At 37.7% G+C, this 25,099-nt stretch overlaps 1 protein-coding gene across 2 annotated transcripts; it reads right to left on the minus strand.

The window, feature by feature from the left end:
- Positions 1-1,120: 1,120 nt before the first annotated feature.
- LOC110114158 (AT-rich interactive domain-containing protein 1) lies at positions 1,121-21,260 on the minus strand. 2 transcript variants are annotated; one of them, XM_028696207.1, is made up of 6 exons: positions 20,660-21,260; positions 12,752-13,491; positions 4,209-4,362; positions 3,988-4,115; positions 3,370-3,903; positions 1,121-1,620 (listed from the first exon to the last, which is right to left on the minus strand). In XM_028696207.1, the coding sequence occupies exons 1-3, from the start codon at positions 20,939-20,941 to the stop codon at positions 4,341-4,343; spliced, it is 1,044 nt and encodes a 347-aa protein (XP_028552040.1). In that variant the 5' UTR covers positions 20,942-21,260; the 3' UTR covers positions 1,121-1,620; positions 3,370-3,903; positions 3,988-4,115; positions 4,209-4,340. The 2 variants fall into 2 exon arrangements, with proteins under 2 accessions (XP_028552040.1, XP_020702597.1); XM_020846938.2 differs by lacking the exon at positions 1,121-1,620 and having other exon boundaries at positions 2,767-3,903.
- Positions 21,261-25,099: the final 3,839 nt, after the last annotated feature.

A 25,099-nucleotide genomic window follows, 5' to 3' on the forward strand; every position in this document is an offset into this window, starting at 1 on the left:
TTTTCTAATCATAAGTTAACTTAAAAACTCGTGTAGAGCCTCAAAATGTATGGAAGATTAAACTATGGCCCTAGCAACTCTCTTGCTCAGCTTTAGGCATTAGCTCAAGTAAAGATTGGTAATTAAAGAGCAAAATTTACATAAGATAGGGGATAGAAAAAGGAAAATGAGCAAACTCATGATAGCCCGTCCCAAATTATTTCAACACTAAAGCAACAATGTGTATTATATGCAAAGAACACATGCAAGAACCTAGTATAGGTTCTATTGGTCCCTAAATTAAGAAATCAACTCAACAATATACTAGAAAATTTTGGTTAAAATATATCAATCATGTTGCATAAAAAGGATGATTAACTCTATGCCAACACCTAATTTAATTCCAAAGTAACCAAGAGCTTCTATGGGGCTTGCTTACTCTCTTGTGTTTTGACTAATGAGGAATGGTATGACCTATTTCCTACCTCTTTTGGTAGGTTTGAGAGTCTAAGATGCTCTAGCTATTCTCCTTTGATCATTCACACAAATGAATTGAAAAGACCCCGTCACAGAATTATGTAAAAACTATTGGTCAAATATGCCTAAATTCTAAGAAGCCTTATATTCAACATTATTTAAACCTTCTAACAAGGATCCTATCTCCTCTCCCTACTTTAGATTGAAGATGTTTACAAATTTAATCAAATAAAAAAATTGGTGTTCGATTAACCAACTTGCCAGAAACATTCAATTCACGAAGAGCCAGCAAGTATTTTGCTTTTAGTTAATAAGCACCGACTCTATGAATCCTAATCTCTTAAAAGAAAAGACTAGTTAAAAAAATTAAGATTCGATGTGAAGTTCTATTTCTGTTCTATAAATAAAGATGAGCTATATTCAAATTCAAAGCTAGTTTTCTGATTCAAATGAATTGGTACTCTTTTCTGGGATTCTTTTCAAGTGTACTGAAAATCCTTTGATAGTAAGAAATCAAAAGCTAGAGAATTCATTTCTAATAAATACCAGTGATAGAGACCCTTTTTATGATAATAAATGACCTACTTAACCCATTGGTTAGAGTATTGCTTTCATATGACGTGAGACATTGGTTCAAATTCAATAGTAGTAGAATTTATTAGATAACATGGGGAAAAACTTACAAACTCTACTCTGACTAGGCTTTTTGGATACTGCAAAGGAGAGAAATAAAGTGGTTAAGTAAAGATGAAAATGATCTTACATTTCACTATGAAAAAATCAATGAAAGGAGGACTCACAATTGTATTAAAGAGGTATCTACTGATCAATGTATATTTACCTCTCTTGATATTACTGGAGCAGCCATCACTCACTTAAAAAACTCGTTTAATGTTCATCCTTCTAGTATAGGTAATTACTCCCTTCCTCTTCCCAAGGCTGTGAAATACCAAGCTTCCTGCTCCCAGGTCTAATTGCTCCAATCACTGATGAAGAAATCAAAGTTGCGTTCTTCTCATCTTCTCACATTTGGTTTATATATCTCTACATGGGATGCCATTGGCTTCCACACATGTAAGGCAGTTAAATATTTCTTCTACACAAGCTCCTTTCCTATCAAGGCCAAAGCAACATGTATTTCTCTCATCCCCAAGAACTCCCATGCTGGAAAAATAATTGATTACCGGTTTATATCTTTATGCAACACATTTTATAAAATCATAGCAAAAGTACTTGCCTTCTAGAATAAATATGTTGGCTAAGATTTGAAAAATGACTCACATATTTTATATTGATGACTTGATGGTCTTTAGAAAAGCCACTATCTTCAACTTACGGTCCTTATATTTTGGCTTCGTTTGGGACGGCTTTCTTACTGCTTTCTGAAATAGCTTCTTAGTTCAAGAATTTTTTGTACTAAAAAATTACTTTAAAAAGCGATGAGTAAGTCGTCCCAAACGAAGCCTATATCTTGATTAAATTCAAGGAAGCCTTTGGTCTCTCAATTAACCTGTCTAAAAGTTCTATCATTTTCTCCAAGCTTACTCATAGACAAAATGATCTAGGCACTATCTTAAATCTTAACAATGAGACTCAATCCTTTATATACTTGGCATGCTTATTGCTACTAGAAGAGCACTAGTTTTTGATATCAGCCCTTGCTGAAGAAAGTATCTAATCTTCTTGAAGGTTGGAAAGCTAAGTCATTATCTTTTGCTAGAAGAACACAATTCATAAGTTCAATATTTGGTATACTATTGCTATTGGATCAAGGGAGAAATTATACCTTAAGACTTTTTATAAATATCTAAACAAATTATGTGCTAAATTTCTGTCATGGGAAAACAATTTTCTCTATTCTAATGCTTAAAGTATAACACATCTATTCTTTGAATGTGATTTCTCCTATAATATCATATATTCATATGTGTGGTTCTTCTATTTCTCTCGTCTTTTCTGCTATGCCAAATATTAAACAAAGTGTTTGATTATACTTCTGAGATCAATAGGGCCCCTAAAGAAGAAAACATTGCTTATATTTCTTATTTGGCAATTGTATCTACTATGTTTGGAAGGAAAGAAATGACAGGAGAATTGAAAATACAATTAATAGCTTCTCCTCAACCCACTGGTGCATAAAAAAGCCATTCGTCTCAAAATTTCTTGCTGGAAAAATTATAGAGCTACCAAAGAAATGTATCAATGATCTTTTGGATGAATACATTTAATGGCCTATGATGAAAAGCTCCAGCTGCATGCCATTTGATAGTTCAACCCCCTCTTGGACGACCTGAGACTGGCAACCATAGGAAACTTCTGGGCTTCCTTTCTGATTTCAATTTCCTTATGGCTAATCAAGAATTGACGCTTTCCTAGTCCAGTTCATTTCGGCTTCTCGCAGATCTTTGCTTTTGTTGTTTTAATCGTTTTATTTTGATGAGCATTGCTGTTTTTGCTTGCAGCTCTTGTTTCAAATTGTTGTTCACTCAGTGACTTGTAATTTGGTTTCTGAATCTAGTTCATTTTGGGCTTCTTTCCGATTGCTGTATCTTTGCTTTCGTGTTTTAATTGTTTTATTTTGATGAGCATTACTATTTTTGCTTGCTTGTAGCTCTTGTTTTAAATTGTTTCCGCCCCCAAAAGAAGAAAAAAAAAAGATCAAAGATTGGCCTACTTATTGCCATTCAGGATACAACAAAAAAATGATGTGGAGGGATGCAAAAAACATAAATTTCACATTTAAATCAAATTTCTTTTCTCATGCCTATAACATATGCCTATGAACTGGAAGTTGAGCTTCATACAACATGAAAGATATTTAAGCTAATCGCCACTCAAATCCAAGACATTACTAAAGGCTAGCTAGAGCAAGTTTATATTAACTGGATAATAGAGCGGTATCAATGTGCTTACCTTAAGCCATGGAACAATTAACAATTTGATTGTCCAACTTCTAGACTTCACACATTCCATCTTTTCTGCAAAGTGGTCAAACAATCTGCGCTATTTATCTTAGAAACAACATTTTATCACCTTTATGTTGCATTATCTAACTAATTTGAAACAAATCAATCTGCATCTACTATGAAAATAGCTTAATATCAAGTGTCTAGCCAATAGCTAGCACTTCTAGAGTATAAAGATCAAAATGCTATTGCATGAAAGCAAGGCATCTACGCAGACATGAAAGTTCATAATTAGCCAATACAATCTTTTACCGATAAAAGATTTCTGAACTTAACGTCTGTGCAGAAGCCTCAACATCAATGACGTCGATTAGCATTTTCCATCGCTAAAAATCTGGATTAGATATAAAACGTAGATATGTATGAACCTGCTGGCCACTTTTGCCAGTAAAGGGTGGGAAAATAAAAAGCAAGCCTATTGCTAGTCTCCCTATAAGTTTAACCTTTGCAAATCATTGACCCATATGTAAACTTTAGTGACCTGTATTTCAAGAAAGGAAAGTTACTCGGAAATATGCATTCTTGTGGCTGATTGCCACATCCAATAAATACATTTAACAATTACCTGAAACAGAATTTGCCAAAAAAAGCAGCGAGAAGAAGCAAAAGCACAAATCTTCTGACCTGATCTCCCACCGCAATCAAAAGGGAAGTGATTCCAGGTACACTGAGAAAGAAGTCACTCCACGTTTGCTATGGCAACAAAAAATGCAGGCGAATTGCTGGTCTTCATTACTTAGCGATGTAATATTGTAGTTACCTAATGAATTTCAGGAAAAAAGTTACCTCTGAAATCAACAAAAAGACGGTTAACGCAAAATCCTCTTGCTATTCATCAAACAGAAGTTTGATGCCTAGGCAACTTTAAAGGAAGAGGTAACAGAAGGAAACAGTAAGTTCTTTTGGGTGAGTGCATCTTTAGGAATTCCTAGACAGGTACCTGAAAGAGAATTTGTCAAAATAATAATAATAATAATAATAATAATAATAATAATGATTGTCAGTAAGAAACTCAAATCTGAATGCAAAAAGCATCTAAAAATCAAAGAAAGTTGATAATTATTAGTAGCAATATTTCAAGGCTCAAAACTAGCGCAAAAAGAATTCTGCATGATGGGCATGTTTTCCATCCAAGCAAATGTACTGAAAACCTTTTTTTTTAGCTGAGCTTCACAGCTTTTCAATTCTTAAAGATCATTTCAACTAGCACAAGAAAAAAATCATGGTGTTGAACTAGGACCTTTTTTTTCTTTATTTCAATTAGACAAGCCAAAATGATAGGTTTTTTTCTATCAAGACCTAGAGCTCAAACTAATCAAACAGGCTTTAAAACCAATAGTGAATGATTAACTAAGTAATTCAACTCGTGGATAATATAAACGTTATTTTTCTTTACATTCATTATTACAATAATCGCAATTATGCATATTGATTTTTGCTAAAAATAAGAGAAGAAAAAACATAGAAGAGAGAGACTCAATTGTACTTCTTGTGTCAATGAAGAAGCCATGGGGTATAATATTTATGGGCAAACAAGAAGGCCCAACGGCAGTCAACCAAGAGCAATGCAAGAAAGAAAGATGGTAAAAAATAATTGGTAAACAATGCATGGAATTATCCTCCTCCTAATAGAAATAAACAGCAAGCAAAATAAAGCAATTAGAGAAAGAAATATAGAGCAGCTTGCAGATAATTCCAATTCTCCAATAAGGAAAAAATCTGGGATAACTACCACACATTGCCAATTACAGTAGGTTTGATTGCTGCAATCTTAGGCATGATTTCTGAAATTAACTGGTGATTGATTAAGGTAGATTTCACTCTAAAACTCTTGATTTCTTCTAAAGTATCAGTATCTAGCAATCCTTCAAAGTAGAGAGGGAGGGTGGAAGAGAGCCCCAAATTTCACTCACGCTTAAGCTGGGAATATATATTGATTACTCTTTGCTTGGAAATGAGGATGTCGAATTGAATTTAATTTAGGGTTCTAGTAAGGATATTTACTATTTAAGATTTTGTTGAATGTAGATAAATTTAAGAAAAGCTTTTTCTCCTTTATAAAATGTCTATGAATCACAATAAGCTTAGCCCTATCATGGTGGACAAGATCTTAAGTAATGTCGGTTGTAGCTTCGTTATCACACACCATTACTACTGGTACTTTAATTTAGACTTTTGAGCAATTTCTTCACAAATTTTACTATTTTTAGAAAAAGCTGTATGCTTCTTACTTCTCGAAGTGACTAGATTACCCCCATATAAAGGACCAGTAGCTAGAATTGGACTTGTGATCAATTATTAAACTAGCACAGTCAGCATCACAAAAAAATTTAATACTGTTCTCCATTCCTTTTTTCAATAGTAGAAATTTGTAAGGAGACATTTTCAGATGTCTTAATATCCTGTAGACTAAAGGTGTTCCTCAGTGGGAGCATTCATAAATCGATAAATAACACTGAAGGGTAAACAAATGTCAATTCAAGTATGAGAGAGATGAGGAGTATCACTTTTTGTCCCAATAGTGCTGATAGAATTTATAGGGGTATTAACAGACTTGCATCTCATCATATCAACTTTTAAAATATCTAAAGTATTCTTTCTTTGAGAGACAATTGTGTCTTTCTTTGACTTTGCAATTTCAATATCCGAAAAGTATTTTAAATCTCTCTGATATTTAAATTTAATTTTTTAGCTAAGATCTCTTTTAAGCTATTAATTTCTCCGTCATTGTGGGATCCGCTACATGAATCCTTTTTCTCCATTGTATCCTTTTAAGGGTCAAATTCTCATCTAAATCTAATAAAGAAATGTCATTTCTAATATTTTCTAATCAAGCCTTTTTAGGACTACTGTTAGACCTAAACCGTAACAACCTAGACCAGATCAAGTCCATGCCCACCGGTCCAAAGGGGTGAGGCGGACAAGAGAGGTGGGTGGCAGCATTGGTGGTCCCCATGGCCTAAATTAAATAGGGTTTGGGAGGGAAAATTTGAATGAGGGGCTGTTTAGGGATTAATTAATTTTCTTTTTACTTTAATTAGTCTTTCTTGTTAGGGTTTGGGGTTATCTTGAGATTGGCTGAATTTGGAGATCTAGGTTTAGTTCCTTTGGGGCTCTAGGCTTGGCTAGAGATTTGGAGAGCTGTTCTTCCTCACGAATTGAAGAACTTGTATCGTTGATCGCTTTTCTTGTTCGTGAATTAAATTAGGGAAGTTTGCTTGTGCTTTTCTTTCCAAATTCTCGAATTTTCTACATCGAACTTCTGGTTTCTCTCTGAAACCAGCAGTTTGTTTCACTGTTTTCTCACCAATAATTGCTAGGTTTTGCTTGTGAACTCAAGTATTACCTTAGGGTTACTTGCGAACTCAAGTACTACCTATCAAATTGGTATCCGAGTGTTGTCTTGAGACCATTGGCGGTTGAAATTCTGCGGTGAAACTTCATCTAGAAGAAGATCTTCACGTGATTCCTGAGAAGAACTATGGCCGGGAAGAAGGTTAAAGTTTTAGAGGGAGAAATTGGACAACTGAAATTAGATCAGGAGGAAAAATTTTATGATTTTCAAAATCAGATTTCATCCAATTATAAAAAGATGGAGGGAAGTTCTCCATGATGGAAGAATTGTTAAAGAAATTGTTAGAAGTGAAGACCGCTCCGACGACATCGAAAGCAAGGAAAACCATCGGTGGCCATAAAAGAGGTGGCCCTAACATGTTTAGGGGAAGGGAAAATTGGGAAGTAGAAATCTTGGAGGGTGAAGATGGAATGTCTCCTCTAGAACCACCTTCTAGGGAGGAGAAGAGCACTAATTTCGTAAGAAGGGCTGCTGATTTTGAAGGGAGAAGGGAAAATTTCTACCGCCGAGGTGCTGAAGTTGAAAGAATGAGAGGGGAATTTGATGAAGGGATTGGGTAAGATCGTCGGAGGGAAGATTGTGACCACTGGGGAGCATCTCCTCTTCGTGGAATGGGAGGTTATGGAGGATTCAGGGGCAACAGGGGTGACCCGAAGGTGAGGAAGCTGAAAATGCCTATCTTTGACGGCGAGGATGGTCATGGTTGGATCTACAAGATGGAACAATATTTCTCCGTCAACGGATTGACGGAGGAAGAGAAGCTGACTGCAGGCGGACTGTGTTTGGAGGGAAGGCACTGGCATGGTACCAATGGCGTGACATGAGGCAACCCATCCGAAGCTGGAGGGAATTCAAAGAGTGCTTACTAGAACGTTTCCAAATCGGTATGGGAGAAGACTTCTATGAGCAATTCTTTGCCTTGACACATGAGGGGACCATGGCAGATTATCGTGACAGGTTTGAATATCTGGCCAGCAGACTTGATCGGCTCTCAGAGACAGTGCTAGAAGGAAACTTTATGAAGGGGCTGAAAGCGGAGATCTGGGCAGCAGTTAGGGTGATGAGGCCACGAGACCTGGGAGAGGCCATGAAGCTAGCATAGCTGGTGGAGGATCAGAAGTATCTGGAGAGGGAGTTAGGGGGGGGCAACTCAGTGGGGTCATATAGGATGACCACTACTTTCTTAGCTTCCAAGGGACTTACACCAGGGGGGTTGAGGGAAGTGCCCAAGGAGAGATCTAGAGGAGGGAGAAATTTCAAAAGGCTGACTGAGAAGGAGATACACGAGAAGAGGGCAAAGGGGTTATATTTTAGATGTGATGAGAAGTACATGCTAGGGCATAGGTGTAAGGACCGAACTCTTCAGATTCGCACCATCTGTGATGACGAGGAAGCTGAAGAGCGAGGTGAAAGTGGGTTAGAGATGGAGGACGAGGAGAAGCTGCATCTGGATGTGGCAGAAATCTCCCTAAACTCCATGGTGGAATTCACTCTGAATCACACTATGAAAGTAAAGAGAGAGATAGCTGATAGAGAGGTAGTAATGTTGATAGATACTGGGGCAACCCACAATTTCATCTTCACTCAAATTGTTGACCTGTTTGGGGTGAAATTAGTGGATACATGAGGCTATGGGGTCATGATGGGCATGAGAAAGGTGAAAATGGGTAGAGGAGTTTGTAGAGTAGTGCTGATGATTCAGGGGACCCAGGTGAGGGAAGACTTTCTTCCCTTGGAGTTGAGGAGTACTGATGTCATCTTGAGGATGAAGTGGCTAAAGACTTTGAGGGAGATCAAGGTCAATTGGGATGCTTTGAGGATGAAAGTGATGGTGGGAGGAAAGAGGATGGTGATCCAGGGCGATGCAGGGCTGTCCAGGGCCGGAGTATCGCTTAAAACCATGATTAGAACCATACAGGAGGTGGATATTTGGTGGAATTGCAATGCATTCCTCTAGCAGTACAACCACTCATACAACAGTTCAGTGAGGTGTTCCAGCCACATCAAGGCTTACCACCACCCAGAGAGCAAGAGCATGCAATCATTTTGAAGGAGGGGGTGTCACCAATTAGTGTGCGGCCCTACTACTACCTCCAAATTCAGAAGGACTAGATTGAGAAGCTGATTAGGGAGATGTTGGAAGCGGGGATCATCAGACCAAATGTGAGTCCTTTCTCTAGTCCAGACTTACTGGTCAAGAAGAAGGATGGGAGCTGGAGATTCTGTGTGGATTACAGGGCATTGAATAAGGAGACTATACCAGATAAGTTTTTCATTTCGGTGATCGATGAACTACTGGATGAGTTGTATGGAGCGGTAGTATTTTTTAAGATGGATTTGAAGTCGGGCTACCACCAAATCAGGATGAAAGAGGAAATTCAGAAGATGACATTCAGGATGCACGAGGGGTACTATGAGTTATTGGTGATGCCATTTGGGCTCACAAATGCCCCTGCCACTTTCTAGTCATTGACGAACAGGGTGTTCAGGCCGTACGGAGGTTTGTCCTAGTTTTCTTTAATGACATACTGGTGTACAGTAGAATCGAAGAGGAGCACCAGGAGCATTTAAGGGTGATCTTTGGAGTGCTAGAGGAGCATCAGCTTAAGGCCAACCTAAAGAAATGCAGCTTCACACAGACTAGTGTGGATACATAAATATGTACGCCAACATACATGCATATATACATTAAACATGCATAATATGCAAAATGCATTATACGTCATGTTAGCGCACTAAACCACTATAATGCACATCAAGCATGTCATGGAAAATGCAAACGCGTACGCCAACATACATGAATATATGCATATACAAAAATGCACATACAAGTATATTAATATACAGATGAAGGCATGGCCGTGTGTGCGAATATGCATGTTTGTCATAGATATTTGCATACATACAACCAATATACAAACATATCATACAAAATACATATAAAAGTATACACCCGCAAGGCCCCGGCTAGCGTGTTGTAAGCACACACGTGACGTCTAAGGATGTTGCACGGGTCAAGAAATGAACTCAAGTTCAAGTTCAATCCTTCTATATGGATAAATAGGAGTTCATACGGCTCGAACCCTTAAACAAATATATGGTCGCAGTGTCAACCGAAATATTTATTTTATAAATTCATTTTAGGCCTTCAATGTCTATAAAAAGAAAAATTCACTATTAAAGGCATAAAACCGACAATAAACCCGATCTTGAACTCACAAAGAGCCAATGTCACTACGATTCATTCTCAAGCAGTCTTTTGCCAGTAAGGATGTGACACATGTCCTCTAACTGGTGATTTTGCTGCCAAATGACACCACAGGTAAACTGTTATGACCAGGACCCTCTAAACTGGGTGATTTTGCCGCCAAATGACACCACTAAATTACAGTCATGGTCAGAGCCCGCATGTTCCCCACTTGCCTCAAATCCTTGAGATATGAATCAATAGAATATAATTGATAGGGCATAAAGCTCTCTACTAGCTAAGGTGGATTCATGCTTGTATTCTTAGACAAATACTCATCCCAGACCTACAAGATACCCTTGGACAAAGCAACACATAGTTGCTGACAAGAATATTTATGTCAGGTTGGGTCAACTACCTCCTCTAACTAAGTAGGCTTAAGGACCACGATGGTTCAGGGCGACAGAACAATGGGATCTTGATTGGGCTCATCGTCATTTCACCCACCATCCTCTTTAAGTGTAAGCTGGTGAATTTTTAATTTAAAATATTAAATCTTCAAATAATAAATCATATTGTTACTATACACCAGATACTATGTACATCTAGGTATTTGTTTGATGACTAACCTTAATACAAAGTTCTCTCTAGCTATCATGAGGGGGTAATTAACTATAAGTGCTTGCACCTATAAGAATCCTGAACTCAAATAAAAAAAGTCTTAGCAAAATGAGGACGAAATATTTGGGTAAAGTTTTAATTCAAAACTCAATCTTCCTTCTGAAAATTTACCTCAGAACATACTCATTAAAACTCTACTCAATGACCCGAAGAAAAAAGAAAGGTGTAACAGTTCAAACTCTTAACTATTGAAATATTGTCCACTTTGGCCTAAGGACCTCACGGTTTTATCCTGTTGATGTAACTACCCAGTAGATCACCCATACCAAAATTGCTCCAGGATGAGCACGTTTAACTGCGGAGTTTCTTAATGAATTTCAACCATTACACAACAAGGTGCCTCAATGTTTAAGAGTTTAACTTCGTTTATTTAAGAGGGTTCACAATCTCTCCCACTTAAGTAACTAACGTCAGCGTCAGTATCATTATCCCAAAATCATCCACCAAGCATATAAGATTATAGAGGTGGCCCCTACAAGTTCAAGTGGTGACTCCCGTCATGTAGCACTTTGTCCCACACAGAATTCAAGAGGTGGCTCCCATGGCGTAGCACTTTTCCTTGTATGACACTTAGTTCTCATCTTCTGCATGGTGTATTGCTCTGATATCATTTGTGATATCTCAAACTCTTAATTATAGAGATATTGTTCGCTTTGCCTTAGCCTTATAGTTTTTCCCTATTGATGTAACTTCCCAATAGGTCACCCATCCTAAAATTGCTCCGAGATGAGCACGCTTAATTGTGAAGTTTCTTAATAAAGTTTCAACCATTACACCAAAAGTCGCCTCGATGTTTAAGAGTTTAGCTTCTTTTACTTAAAAGGTTTCACAAAAGTGGTCTGCGGAGAGGCTGGGGAGCGAATTTTCGAATCCCAAGGAAACAAAAAGAATTTTGAGGGTATAAAAGAAGGTTATATAAGGCATGAATTAATACCAAGTTTAAGGCTTCGTTTGGGACGACTTTTTTACTGCTTCTTAAAGCAACTTTTTAGTACAAAAATTTAATTTTTTTGTACTTTAAAGCTGCTTTAAGAAGCAGTAAGAAAGCCATCCTAAACGAAGCCTAAATTAAGAGAGAAGAAACAACATAGAAGTGAAAGATTCAATAGTATTTCTTGTATAAATGAAGGAGCCAATGTACAATATTTATAGGCAAGCAAGGAAGCCCAAAGGGTGCGGATGGGGGTGGGGGGAGTGGAATTAGATTGGCAAGAACCATGTATGAAAGAAGATATGCACGGGGAGTGGAATTAGATTGGCAAAAACCATGTAAGAAAGAAGATATGCACGGGGAGTGGGATTAGATTGGCAAGAACCATGTAAGAAAGAAGATATGCACAGAAACCAACCTATACCTAAAGAAACAATTTGTTTTCAATTTTTACTAGTTCCACAAGTGATGGGCATTTCAACTTCATTCAAGCCAATTTGGCCCTAGCACCAAATCAAACTGTGACAACCCAGCAGGGTTGCCAAGCATGCAGGAGTGCCCAGTAATAATCAATTGAAATTCTTGCCCTCATATGAAAGGTTCTCATTATTACATTTAGAAAATAAATGGCCTGATACCAGGCTCAATTTTTAATGTTTTCAACGATCATATCTAGGATAATAAATAATATGTAGTTGTATTCCTAAATACAAATATTTACAGTTATAGTACAAAATTATACAAATTCTATAGACATAATTTACCCAACAATAATAATGACATATATCTAGCTGATAGTTCCAATATTTGTTTAGTTATTCTAAAATTTCAAACAATTTCAAAAACAAAATTTTCCTTAGAAAGATTTAACAAACCTTAAGATTAGAGCCATGACTTAAGTTCACATCTAAGCCAAATTTAATGCACATTATTCTTAATAGATTTCACATCATACAGATAAAAAAAAGAGGAGCACTGAATATATGAACGACAAATGAACTATTACAATTCCGGAAAAATTAATCATTTTGCTGCAAATAAAATTTAATGAAATCACCACGTTACTCTATATAAAAAGATTATAGAAGCTCTTTACTAGGTAAAAATGCAGCTCCTTAGTTGCCACTAGAAAAGAATTTCAAGATGGATAGGAAGAAGCCGGGTTGTGAATCTACCTTCGTTTAGAATATGTAGATAGCTTTGTCTCAGAATCCTTGACGTTCTTTAGATAATCAAAAGCTCTCCTACCGTCTTCATTATCAACATGATCATCACTATCGGCTGGTTCAGATTTCAATCTGGTGAAACTACGAATCCATCTCAAAACGTACACATTGAAGTAATAGCTTACAATATCTTTCCTTCTTTTTGCGGTGAAATGCTTCAAGGCTTCATCCCAGAAACTTTTACCCTCTGATTCAGGATTTAGTTTCACTATCTCATCAAACTTCATTTGCTCTTTAAGGGTCCAAGACTTGCAAACTTCCTCACCCATTTGTTGGAAGCACCAATCAAAGAAAGCCGGACCCAGATCAGACTTGAGGTGACGTCTAGCAGTTCTCACATGAAGCTTGACGCAGTTTACTGATCCTGAGAAGACGCAACCACAGGAATCTTCCCTTCCTTTGCCAATTGACTCGCATTTGAACTCAGTCTCATTCCATTTTGCTGGCCTTCCTGTGGTACCCAACCACCTTAGCTCATCCAAATTATCATTTGCACCGTCATGCCTTTCAGCTGGACCAATCCAGTCAGGTACGTCAGCTTGAGCATGACCACCAATGGGAATTCTTTTTGAAGGATATGTACTAAGAATGTCACCGAACTTTTGTAAATCTAATAATCTTTTAGACCTTCGTTTTCTCCGATAAAGTGTCTCGCCACTCAAATTATGATAGGAGTGCCTCTTCCTTTTCTAAAACATAAAATGTCTCAATTGGCTACTTGAGCAATAACCATGACTAAAATGCAAAGCCAAGGTTTCAAACTTTTCATCAAAAGAAATACACAAGAAAAAAATGTTGAAATATGAATATAATGGCAAGAGACACAAATTGGAGCAATAAATATTAGAAAACAGCTCGCAGCTGAGACTAGGTCAAGGAACATAAACAAACTTTTCAAATTCTGCTCTAATTTGCAAGCAAAATAAGATGAGTTGCATAAGACTTTCCAGGATAGCACAAATCGAAGATATTATTGTAAACATCATTAGCACAGAAAGAAGCGAAGATAGAAGAGGTAAATGAGCTGGCAAAATTTTTGTATTCCATTGTCAGTAAATACATAAAATGCACATACTTATACATGTGATAACAGAGAGATTGTTACAACGGTACAGAATTTCTTATAGGTGAATGGTAGAGATTTGCTGTTTTCAATGAGTGGCTTAAATGAATTGTGGAGTAATGGTCCTAGTGGAAGTGGCAGTACTCTGTTTTGCTATAGGCAGATTGTTGTCATCTCCGGCGAAGTGATGATCCTATTAGGCAGCATCAACTTGTCTCTTAAGTAAATGAAGCGAGCTGTAAAGAGAGCTTCAGTTAAACTTCCTATCAATTGATTATGTGTCGCTATATGATCGAGTTCTTGAGATTTGATGCAATTACAAATGAAGTGGTAGCTGATCTCAATATATTTGGTGCAGATGTAAAAGAATGGATTGTTGGCAAGTGATAGAGGGAAGATATTATCACAATAGAGTAGCATGGACGAGCTGAGAGGACCATGAAATTCTTGCAAAAGAAGTCTCAACCAAATTATGTTCGTAGCCGTCATGGAAAATGCGCAATATTCAGCTTCGGTGGAGAAGCAAGCCATAGGGGTTGTTGCTAAACACAGTAAGAGATGGGTCATTTGGATATCATGCCCCATCTAAATTGGAGAATGCGCATAATTGTAGATTGTTGTCGTGTTGGATGAGACCATGGTGAAGTGTGCCTTGTTGATACTCGAGAAGGTTTTAAGAAGGTGGAATCATTTATTCAATGTCTGATGCATGTGTTGGCACATTGATTCATAGGAGATATCTGATCTAGTGATTGTGAGGCACTGCAAGAAGCCAACAAAGCTTTGATAAAGCTTAGGATTGGATAAATCAGCACCAGTATTTTCTGGGATGGAAGTTTTAATTGTAATGTGGGGTTTATATAGGTTTGCAATTGCTCCTAAATGCATGCTGAAGAATGGTGATGACATATTGGGTTTGGTTGAGGTGGAGCCCATTGGTCAAGCAAGTAGCTTGGGTGCTAAAAAATAGAGAAATGGATCAGAGGTTGTGCATATGGAACTAGTGGTGCCAGCTTTAGATGAGATAAAAAATGGCACTAGAGTTATTTCCCGTGAGAAGTATATCATCTACATAGATGAGAATGTAGAGTTGGTGCCATGGTGGGAAGGGTCAGCCTTATTGGATTGAAATATGAAGAGATGAAGATTATCAGAGAAGTTGGCAAACTATTGGTGTGGAGCTTGTTCAAGACCATATATGAAGAGAGGGAGATGATCGGACAAGCTGGCAAACTATTGGTTTGGAGCTTGTTTAAGATCATATATGCCCTTATTGAGAGAATAGATGAGCTATGAATGTAGGGAGTCCTTGAACCCAAGAGGATAAGCCATATAGATATTTCATGTGAAAGTGACATGGAAAAAGGTACTGGATACATCTAGCCGAATGATTGGCCAATCATGATAAAGTGTAATGGTAAGGAGAATGCAAATGATACGCATCTTGTTCATGTGTTGAAAGCTTCGTGATAGTAAAAACCATGTTCCCATGTGATAGTAAAGCAGTCATATGGGATGCTTTAGTAGAGACTAATGTAACTTAAACTGCTTTAATTCAAATCAACAATGCAAAGCCCACCCCTCATCAACCATAATAAATGTGGTGAGCTTCCAAAGCTCCCTATTTCGACACCAAAAACAATAAGATGCCATAAATACAATAAAAAGAAAGTCAAACTAAGCATTTTGACCTAAATCCCAAGCAAAAAGCCATATAATACTATTTTAAGCAACCTCAAGAGAAAATCTTAAAAATTGAAAATATATATTAAATTATTAAAAAAAAAATGATTGCATTGTGCTATAAGTTACCACCCTCCAGACGTCATTTTAAACTTATCATGGGCACCAAAGCTAAGAAAGACTACGATTCACAAAGGAGCCTATCTTGCCAATATAACCGTCACCAAAGTCAAGGAAGACTATGGTCCACAAAGGATTCTGTCTTGCCAATATGACCAAGTAGAAAGAATATGACATGAGAATCAGGATCCATGTCATCCTTATCCTCATTTTTATATTCTTAAAAAAAAGACCTTATATGTAATAATTCCATCATAATTGAATTCTGAATCATTATCATCTTCAAAATCTTCTTCAATGGTATCATTTTTTATATTATTCCTTACATCAGTTAATATTTGATTCAATATAATCTAAAGTAAAACAACAAATTATTAATTAAACAAAATAATTCATTATACTTGAATTACCTTTTGATTTTTTTAAGCCTACTCCACTTTGCTTTTTTTTCTTTTAAATAATTGTGAAGTAGAAGTTACTTATAAATCAGTAGGCTTTTCAAAGTTAGATTGTTAGCATTGATATATTCATTTTCCTAATCATTAAAATCATTCTTTTATATTTATCTTCAAATCTTTCACTGTTTTTTTCTCTGTTTAAAATTGCGCAATAAGAGGCGCGTCTCTTCGTAATTCGTCCCAAAACCGTCTCGAAGCTTACGCAATTCCACCCCTGGCAGAGGCGTATGCCTCACATGGACTGAGGCGCGCCTCAGAGGCGCAATTGCACAATTATGGGTGAGGCGTACGCCTCATAGAACCAACCCCACCAACTTAAAATGAAGCCTCTTCTTCCCTTCATCCCGCACGGATTCCAGGTTTTCCCAAAAATTTCATTCTCGCAGGCTCTGTTAGCGAAACAGACGGGCTCACGCACCATCGGCCTCCCTTCCCGCCGCCTCTCCTGCCGGCGCCGCCTCTCTCCGGCAAACTTGAAGTGTCCGGCCGCCCTCTAGGAGTACTCCACATTGGATTTTAGGTATTTTTTTTAGTTTAGGGTTAGATTTTTCAAGTGTAAGAAAATCTAGGGTTTATGTTTTTTTATTGTTTTTTTGTGTTTTTGGATTTTTGCTTTATGAGACATAGTTAGAGGTAAAGAAAAGGCGAATATGTCATTGCGGCGTGACCCTTCTTGGAAATATAGCGTGCAAGTTGACGTAGGAGGGGGCGAGAAGACGTATGTAAGATAGAATATTGCTATTTTTATTGTAAGATAGAATATTGCTATTATTATCCTGCTAAAACCCTTAATTTCTCATTTACGCAATTCTGTGTCCGTGAGGCTTACGCCTCAGACCGCCTCGAGGCTTATGCCTCGCCTCACGGACGAAAACCGCCTCGAGGCTTAATTACGCAATTTTAAACCTTGATTTTTTTTTAGTTATTCATTCATCATTAGATAGTATATCATCAAAAACCAAATGATCTATTTCATCATCATTAGTTATTTTCTTGTGTAATTTGAAATGTCTATCTTTTAATTCTTTATTAAATATAATATAAACCAACTTGTTCATTTGTCCTATAGCTAATCAATTCCTCATCTTTGTATAATCGAAAAAATATATGTTAATAATAATAACTGATACATCATAAAAAAATTATCCTGATCAGGCACGAATCTCAATGCAAAATCAAGTTGGAAACTTTCGAAATTAAAATTGGGACCATTCGAACTCCGATTTCAGCAAATTTACAGTCAAACTGAACATCTCGGAAATACGAACCCAACAACACCAAATTCGACTCAATCCGAACCCAAATGTGTCCAAATAAAAGACCCGAAGCGCTGTTGGAAGGTTCGAACCACAATTTGGATTACCAAACGGTTTCCAAACATAACGTGCTTATAGCCGAATCAAGCGGCCCGACGAGACAAATCCAACGTGCCCAAGATCGCCGAATTCTGACATCATTAAGACCTTCAAATGCCTGACGAATAGTCCACAATCAAGGGAGTCAATATCGGCCGTCCATCCAACCACTCCCCATTTACCCTTGATCTCACACCTATTTACGGGTCATGCAACTCCAAAAATCTATAAATAGACCCCTCATTCCTCTTTGAAGAGGAGGGACCCAAGGAAGAAGAGAAGAAGAGAATAGAAGGAAGAAAAGGAAGAAGCTCCTCCTCGACCACCGCCTGAGTTCCGTTGGACCGTCGTCTGTCATCGTTACTCCGCCGGACCACCACCTGAGGCCCTCACCTTCGTCAGACCACCACCTGAGGCCCTCACCTTCACCGGACCACCGCCTGACGTTGTTGCTCCGCCGGACCACCACTTAAGGCCCTCACCTCCGCCGGACTACTGCCAGACATCGTTGCTCCGCCGGACCACCACTGTAGGCCCTGAGCTCCACCGGACCACCACTTGAGGCACTCACCTCCGCCGGACCACCGCTTGACGTCGTTGCTCCGCCGAACCACCACCTGAGGCCCTGACCTCCGTCGGACCACCACATGAGGCTCTAAGCTCCGTCGAACCACCACTTGAGGCCCTGGGTTCTGCCAGACCACCACCTGAGGCCTGGACTTCTCCCAAACCACCACGTGACGCCCAGACTTCTATAGGACCACCACCTGAGGCCTGGATTTTTGCCGGACCACCACGTGATGCCCGAACTTCTGCCGGACCACCACCTGAGGCTCGAACTTCTATCGAACGACCACCTAATGCCTGGAGTTCTACCGAAGTACCGCCCTACTACTATAGTCCTTCCGAACTCCATCACCAGACAACTATCTTTCTGACTCCAATCTCCCGCCAACTACGGCCTTTCGAACCCGTCTCCTGCTGACTGCGATCCTTCCGACCTCCTTCGCCTACTATGGTCCTTCCTCCCTCCATCACCAAACAATGGTCTTTCGGACCCCTGTCTCCTGCCGACTACAGTCCTTCCGACCTCCTTCACCTACTATGATCCTTCCGACCTCCATCACCAGACAACGGTCTTTCTGACCTCGGTCTCCTGGCAACTACGGTCTTTCGAACCCTAGTCTCCTGCCCACTATGGTACTTTCGACCTCCTTCGCCTACTATGGTCCTTCCTACCTCCATCACCAGAAAACGGTCTTTCAGACCGTACTACGGTCCTTCCGATCTCCTTCGCCTACCATGGTCCTTCCTACCTCCATCACCAAACAACGATCTTTCTGACCCTGGTCTCCTGCCAACTACGGTCTTTTGGACCTTTGTCTCCTGCCGGCTACGGTCCTTCCGACCTCCATCACCTACTATGATCCTTCTGATCTCCATCACCAGACAACGATCTTTCCAACCTTTATCTTATCGACTATAGTCGTGCCGACTAAACAAACATGTCTATATTGTAACTCCCACCATGTAATGCACGCTATATGATATACATTGTACCATCAAGCCAAGGCCTTCTCCCAAGGGCCTCATTTGTAATCGATAGCAAATACTAGTGGATTCATTCAAACTGGGCCAGACACCGTTATTTTTCCCCCTTTTCAGGGGTTTCTACGTAAAAACCCTGGTGTTTCTTATGAATGTTACACTCTCTTTTTATCTGTGTGTGTGCTGGATCTTCGTACAAAGCTGAGACGTTAAACTTTATATTGCTCTACTGCCGCGAATATTCCAGGATGCAACAGTAATAATAATATATAATATTTTTTTTTATAAAATTTAACCTGAATGAGGAGTCACCACAAAATACCTCTAGACATTAAGACTTAAGGCATATGCCTCATTTAAAAAGGCGTAAGCCTCCCTGGCACCAGTGAGGCTTAAACCTTGAGCCCTCCTTGTGCGACCCAAATAATTTTTAAAACCATGGTCATGCCTAATATGTGCATATGAATCAAACAATCAATCATGCTTCCAAAACCCTTTATATTCCCTAAAGAACCATATCTTGAAGCCCGAGTCAAGTGATTCATCTGATAAGGTAAAAAACCTTACATCAATCAAGATTAGCTAAGAAAATGATCTCATTAGCAATTTTTTTTGCACCTACTCTATCAGGATCTCGTATAGAAGGTAATTCAGATGGAAGCATTGGGATCTTAAGGAACCATCATCTGCAACAATCTATGAGTACAAAAGTATAATCAATCTAAAAACATGAGATTGACAAATAAAACATAATTCAATAAACCATTCACAACATAACTTAATATAAAAACAATGAGGCATCCTTAAATAAGAGTTCTCTACGACAATTAAAAATAATAATTAATCATTGGGTATTACGCTCATAAGAAGCCTCAAACCAAAAATATAAAGTACTATATGATGATGAAATCATTAGATAATGCTAATACACTATTTAATGCGACGGTTAAAATCCATCAGCTCCGCCAAAGGGCCATTGCAACAACACAGTGTAGCTGTAGGAGTATAGGATCCTGGGAAACAGAGGAGCAAGTAATGAGCCAAAGCAATTAGGGAGCAGTGGCAAGAATCAGAGATGAGGGTACAAGAGCTCAAGCGCCGCTTCTTTTGCATACAATACCACGATGGAGGATCGCTGGTGGCAACACTCGAACAGCATCGACAACCGAAATATCTAGAAGCGTGAAGCGACATATCAAGGTGCACAAGAGATGCAGCAAAGAACGGGCATTTCCCAATGTCCTTTGCAATGTTTGCACCAAGGCAGAATGGTAAAAGGTACCATTTTTTTTTAACTTTTTGCATCACATTAGCAATGCTGACTAAGTATGTACTCAAAAGCATAGTTGTTCAGGAAAAACAATGTCATCCAAACAAAAGCAAGCAAAACATTGATGGCATACAACAAAATGTGCACGGAAAGTTTTACCAGTTATGATACTCTTCCAAAATCTTCTAGAATTGAAACATGGAAATTGTAGCATTGGCAATTAAAATAGCACCCACAAATGATAGAAAGAAAATCTTCAGGCTTACAAGGTATAACTGATAGTGCCCGAAGATCCGGGGACGTGTCTACTAAATGGACGGTGAATAAAGAAACTGGCAAGAACAATAAAATTAACTTTACTCTATATGGGAAGTACTCCGCTTCAGCACACTTTTCCGGTATGATAAATAGAGCTGTCCTCGTGCTCAGTACTTGACGCTCCCACTCTTGATCCTCTCCAGTTCGATCATCGCAAGGATCGATAGCGGCGTTCTTTAACATCGTTAGCATAATTCCCAGATTAGGGTCGATTTTTTTTCCATCGCCCTCCTTCCACGATCGAGCTCTACTCGCGGGGAGTAGTTCGACGAGGGCTTCGGCCTTGCTTCCCAGATCCGGAAACCTTAACTCGCAGCAGCCCATCTGTTGAATCAAACTTTTGATGAGTCCAAAGAGTTCGACACCGTCTCCTGCGGAGATCTGGATATAAGAGACAGTGGAGCTCGGTCTAGGCAATGGCGAAGATAAGGCGGAGGAGACGAGAAAGCATTCGCGGCCGCGTAGGTCGAAGAGTTAACGAGAGACTTCGGCCATTGGGAAGCAGGGCGCAAGGAGGATGGTACAAGAGGCAGGTTTTTGCCTTTGCCTATAGGTTTTGCGCATGATGGCGGAGGCGGGAGGCCGGACTGGTGCGAGCAAAACGAGGAAGCGGGATCCGTTCGGAAAAGTTAAATAAAATAATAAATAGTGTTTCTTCTCAATTCTTCTTCATTAGCATTGGATTTTATATGATATTATTATTTATTTTCAATATATATAAAAGTTAACAAAAAAAAAGAATTTCATAAGAAATAATTCAAGATTGTGAAAATCGGACCGGACAAAGAACCGGAAGAAAAAAAGATTCAACTGAATGATGTAATAAATAATAATATTATTAAAAAATAATAATATTAATAGAATAATTACGAGAATGTAATCTCAAATCATATATGGCCCAACTAGCCCAAATTTATGGCCCAACCAACCCAAATTAATGACCAAATAAAGCCCAAACTCACATTCAAGCTCATATAACATTAATGTAACTTTTTTAGTCCCACATCATGAAAGAGTATGATATGGTTTCCTTTTAGCTCTTGATATAGTTCCCTCTTTTCAAACAAAATTTATTTTACGAGATGACATCCATGTATTATGGTATTAAAAATCTCATTATTTAATAAAAAAATTTATTTTTTAAAAAAGTAATGAAGTAAAATATTTTTATTTATATTTTAATTAAAATAAAAAAAAATAAAACCGCCTTGTTCTTTTGAACCCAGACGGGTTCGCTGGTTCACCGGTTGAACCGCTAGTTTATTCTGGTTCATGCCGGTTCTATGTGAAGTCGATTATTGAACTGGATCAGATCGGACAACTGGCCGATTCACGGTTGAACCGGTTGAACCGTTCGGTCCGGTCCGATTTTTAAAACCTGAAAATAACCTCAAGTCCTTATGAATTATTTATTAAATATAAAGCTCTTCCAAATTGATTTAAATCATAGATCGGACCATGATTCAAACCAAGATTCGAAGCAAGAGCGTAACCACTTAACGAAAAATAGAAGTTCATTATAAGTGCTCATCAGGGGAAAGCATCAACAAAACTAACTATCACATCCTGAGCATTGCAATTGGAAAGAAATCATAGAAACTGAACAAAATGAGACGAGTTGATAAATATAAAAATAATTCAAATATATAAATATGTCAACAAAAATATAATTATAATTTAACTTCTACACTAACTCATTCAAAATATAAAAAATTGGTATTAAACTAACTAAATACATTCTTATATTAATTACCTTATAAGGATATGCCTAAGGCATAAGTCTAGAAATTTTCATCTCGATGATGCACAACTAATAATATGAAAATTTATAAAATAATATGTGTGAGTTTTCAAGAAGCAAACTTAGTCCATAATCACACTAAGTATAAAAGACAAAATCACATGGCATAAATATGCTCAATAAAGAGCAAAAGTAATAATATTTACCTTTACCAGATCAATGAAATCTTATCTATATGATGATCCTAGAGGTCTGGCACCTGACACATGATAGATATTTTCTCCATATCTTTAAAGAAAAAATCACTGCAGCAAATTTCAGATCATATATTGGGTAATTCCACTCATATGGCCTCAACTATTAAAAAGTATAGGCTATATCACATTTTCATGTTGCATCAATACACATCTCAAACCTTTCAATGAGGCATCACTAAATACTTGAAATTCTTCTGTACCAGATAAATAAGTCAAAATTAAAACATAAGTCAAGCAATCATTCAATCTCTAACAGCTAACCTTACACTTAGGAGTCTAGACAAAAGTTACTGACTTCTAAGTCAGTCTCGTTATAAGTGCAAAATTTTGAGAAAATTTCTTCACGGACTTTCTATAATATCCAGTCATGCCCAAGAAACTTTGTACCTCAAATACAATAGTAGCCCTTAGCTAATTCATAATTGTCTGAATTATTTAAGGATCTATATAAATACATGGAGTACTCACCACGTGTCCCAGAAAAGTAACACTCCTCAACCAAAAGCCACATTTAAAAAAATTTGTATATTGTTGAGGTTGCCTCAAAGTTTCCAAAATAATCCCCAGATGTCTGACATGATCTTCCTCAAAAGTAGAATAAACTAGAATGTCATATATGAAAATAATAACAAATTGGTTCAGATAACCTCTAAACACTATGCTCATCGTATCCATAAAATAAGCTAAAGCATTAGTCACTCTAAAAGACATGACTAAAAACTCATGGTGTCTATATCTCATACTAAAAGCAGTCTTCATCACATTAGACTCTCTCACTTTCACCTGATAATATTCAAATTGTATATCAATCTTAAAAAATAAAGATGGTACCGCAAGCTGATCAAATATATCATTAATCTGTAGCAGATACTTATTATTAATAGTGACTTTATTTAACTCTATATAGTCAATGCACATGTGCATCATACCGTATCTTTTTCTTTGTAAATAGAACAAGTGCTCCCCACTAAGACACATTAGGATGGATGAATCCTTGATCAACTAACTCCAAAAATTGAATCTTCAACTCCATAAGCTCCTTAGGTGTCATCCTATGTAGATCTTTGAAAATTGGGGCTCTACTTGGAAATACATCAATAAGAAACTATATGACTCTATCTAGAGGAAAAATGACAAACTTCTTAAGAAACACATCTGAAAAGTCTCACACTACCGGGATATCAAAAGAGAAGCATAATCAATACTCCTATCTTGTACTGATGTCAAAAATATCATAGAACCTTTCTTTTATAGTTTATATGCTTTAACAACATAAATCAAATAGGATACGACTCTTCCAACTTCTTGGAATATATAATTCTCACTGTCCAAAAATAATATGATTCATTTTCTTACACAATCAATCTAAGTATTATTCCGACTCAACCAATTCGTGCCAAAAATAACATCAAATATAAAAATAAACTAGACCTCCACTTCATATCACCAACATGACTCTATTGACTATCATACTATCTCCTATCGTTTAGGTAACAAATATAGAAAAATGATAGTAAAATTAAAGACAAGTGTAATAAATTAAAGAAATGCTTGGAAATAAATGAATAGATAGCTCCATAATTAAATACTATATGGAATGGCTGATTAAAAATGAAGCTCGTACATGTCACAACATATGGAGCATCATGAGCCTCCTATTAAGTCAAACTATACACACGTGGTTGAACCATAGCTAGTTCAATTGAACTACTTGGCTCTCTCTAACCACTATTAGATGGTCTACCTACTACTACTAATTAATCCTGCCATAAAACCAGATCAACTGCCTTTAGTAGATTGTATCTTCAGAAAATTATGGAGCAGAACAACCCTTGGTATCCCAACAAGTCTAACAGAAATCTTAGATTAGGACTCAAATCATCTATCCAATCCTACCCAATGTCATACCTATCTACACCTGAAGCATTATCCATTTATCATATAACACTGGCCAGAATGTCGTCTGCCACAACTCTAGCACATATTCCCCACTAATAAATTTTCCAAAATCAACAATACTTCCCCTACTCTGAGCTGCTATAGGCACAAATTGTCACATTTCCTAGACTCTCCAAGTATGAATATACTCTTCTTCTAAAAAAATCCACTGTCATATTTTTCACCATGAAACCTCTTCCTACTAGCATTCCACCGTTGTTAAGTAGCTATCATATTGTTTTCAATCAATTGGTCTCTCTCTAGCTCAGAAAAATTAGAATATGAAATAGTACCTACAACTGTCTCAAATTATTTTAAAGTCCTATCATAAATTTGTAACAATATTTCTCCATGGGAGTGTTAACCAGCTGCAGACCATATATAGCCAAAGCAGTAAATCTTCATCATACTGCATCATAGTTATGCTCCCCTAAATCAGCTTCAAAAATTCTCATGCATCTACTGATGTGTAGAAGGTGGTATAAATTAGGCTCGAAATATATCAGAGAACTCATCCCATCTAATCAAAGAGCTTAATTTCTCCTG

The sequence above is a fragment of the Dendrobium catenatum genome, unplaced genomic scaffold, assembly GCF_001605985.2.
Source record: "Dendrobium catenatum unplaced genomic scaffold, ASM160598v2 fragScaff_scaffold_716, whole genome shotgun sequence".
NCBI lineage: Eukaryota > Viridiplantae > Streptophyta > Magnoliopsida > Asparagales > Orchidaceae > Dendrobium > Dendrobium catenatum.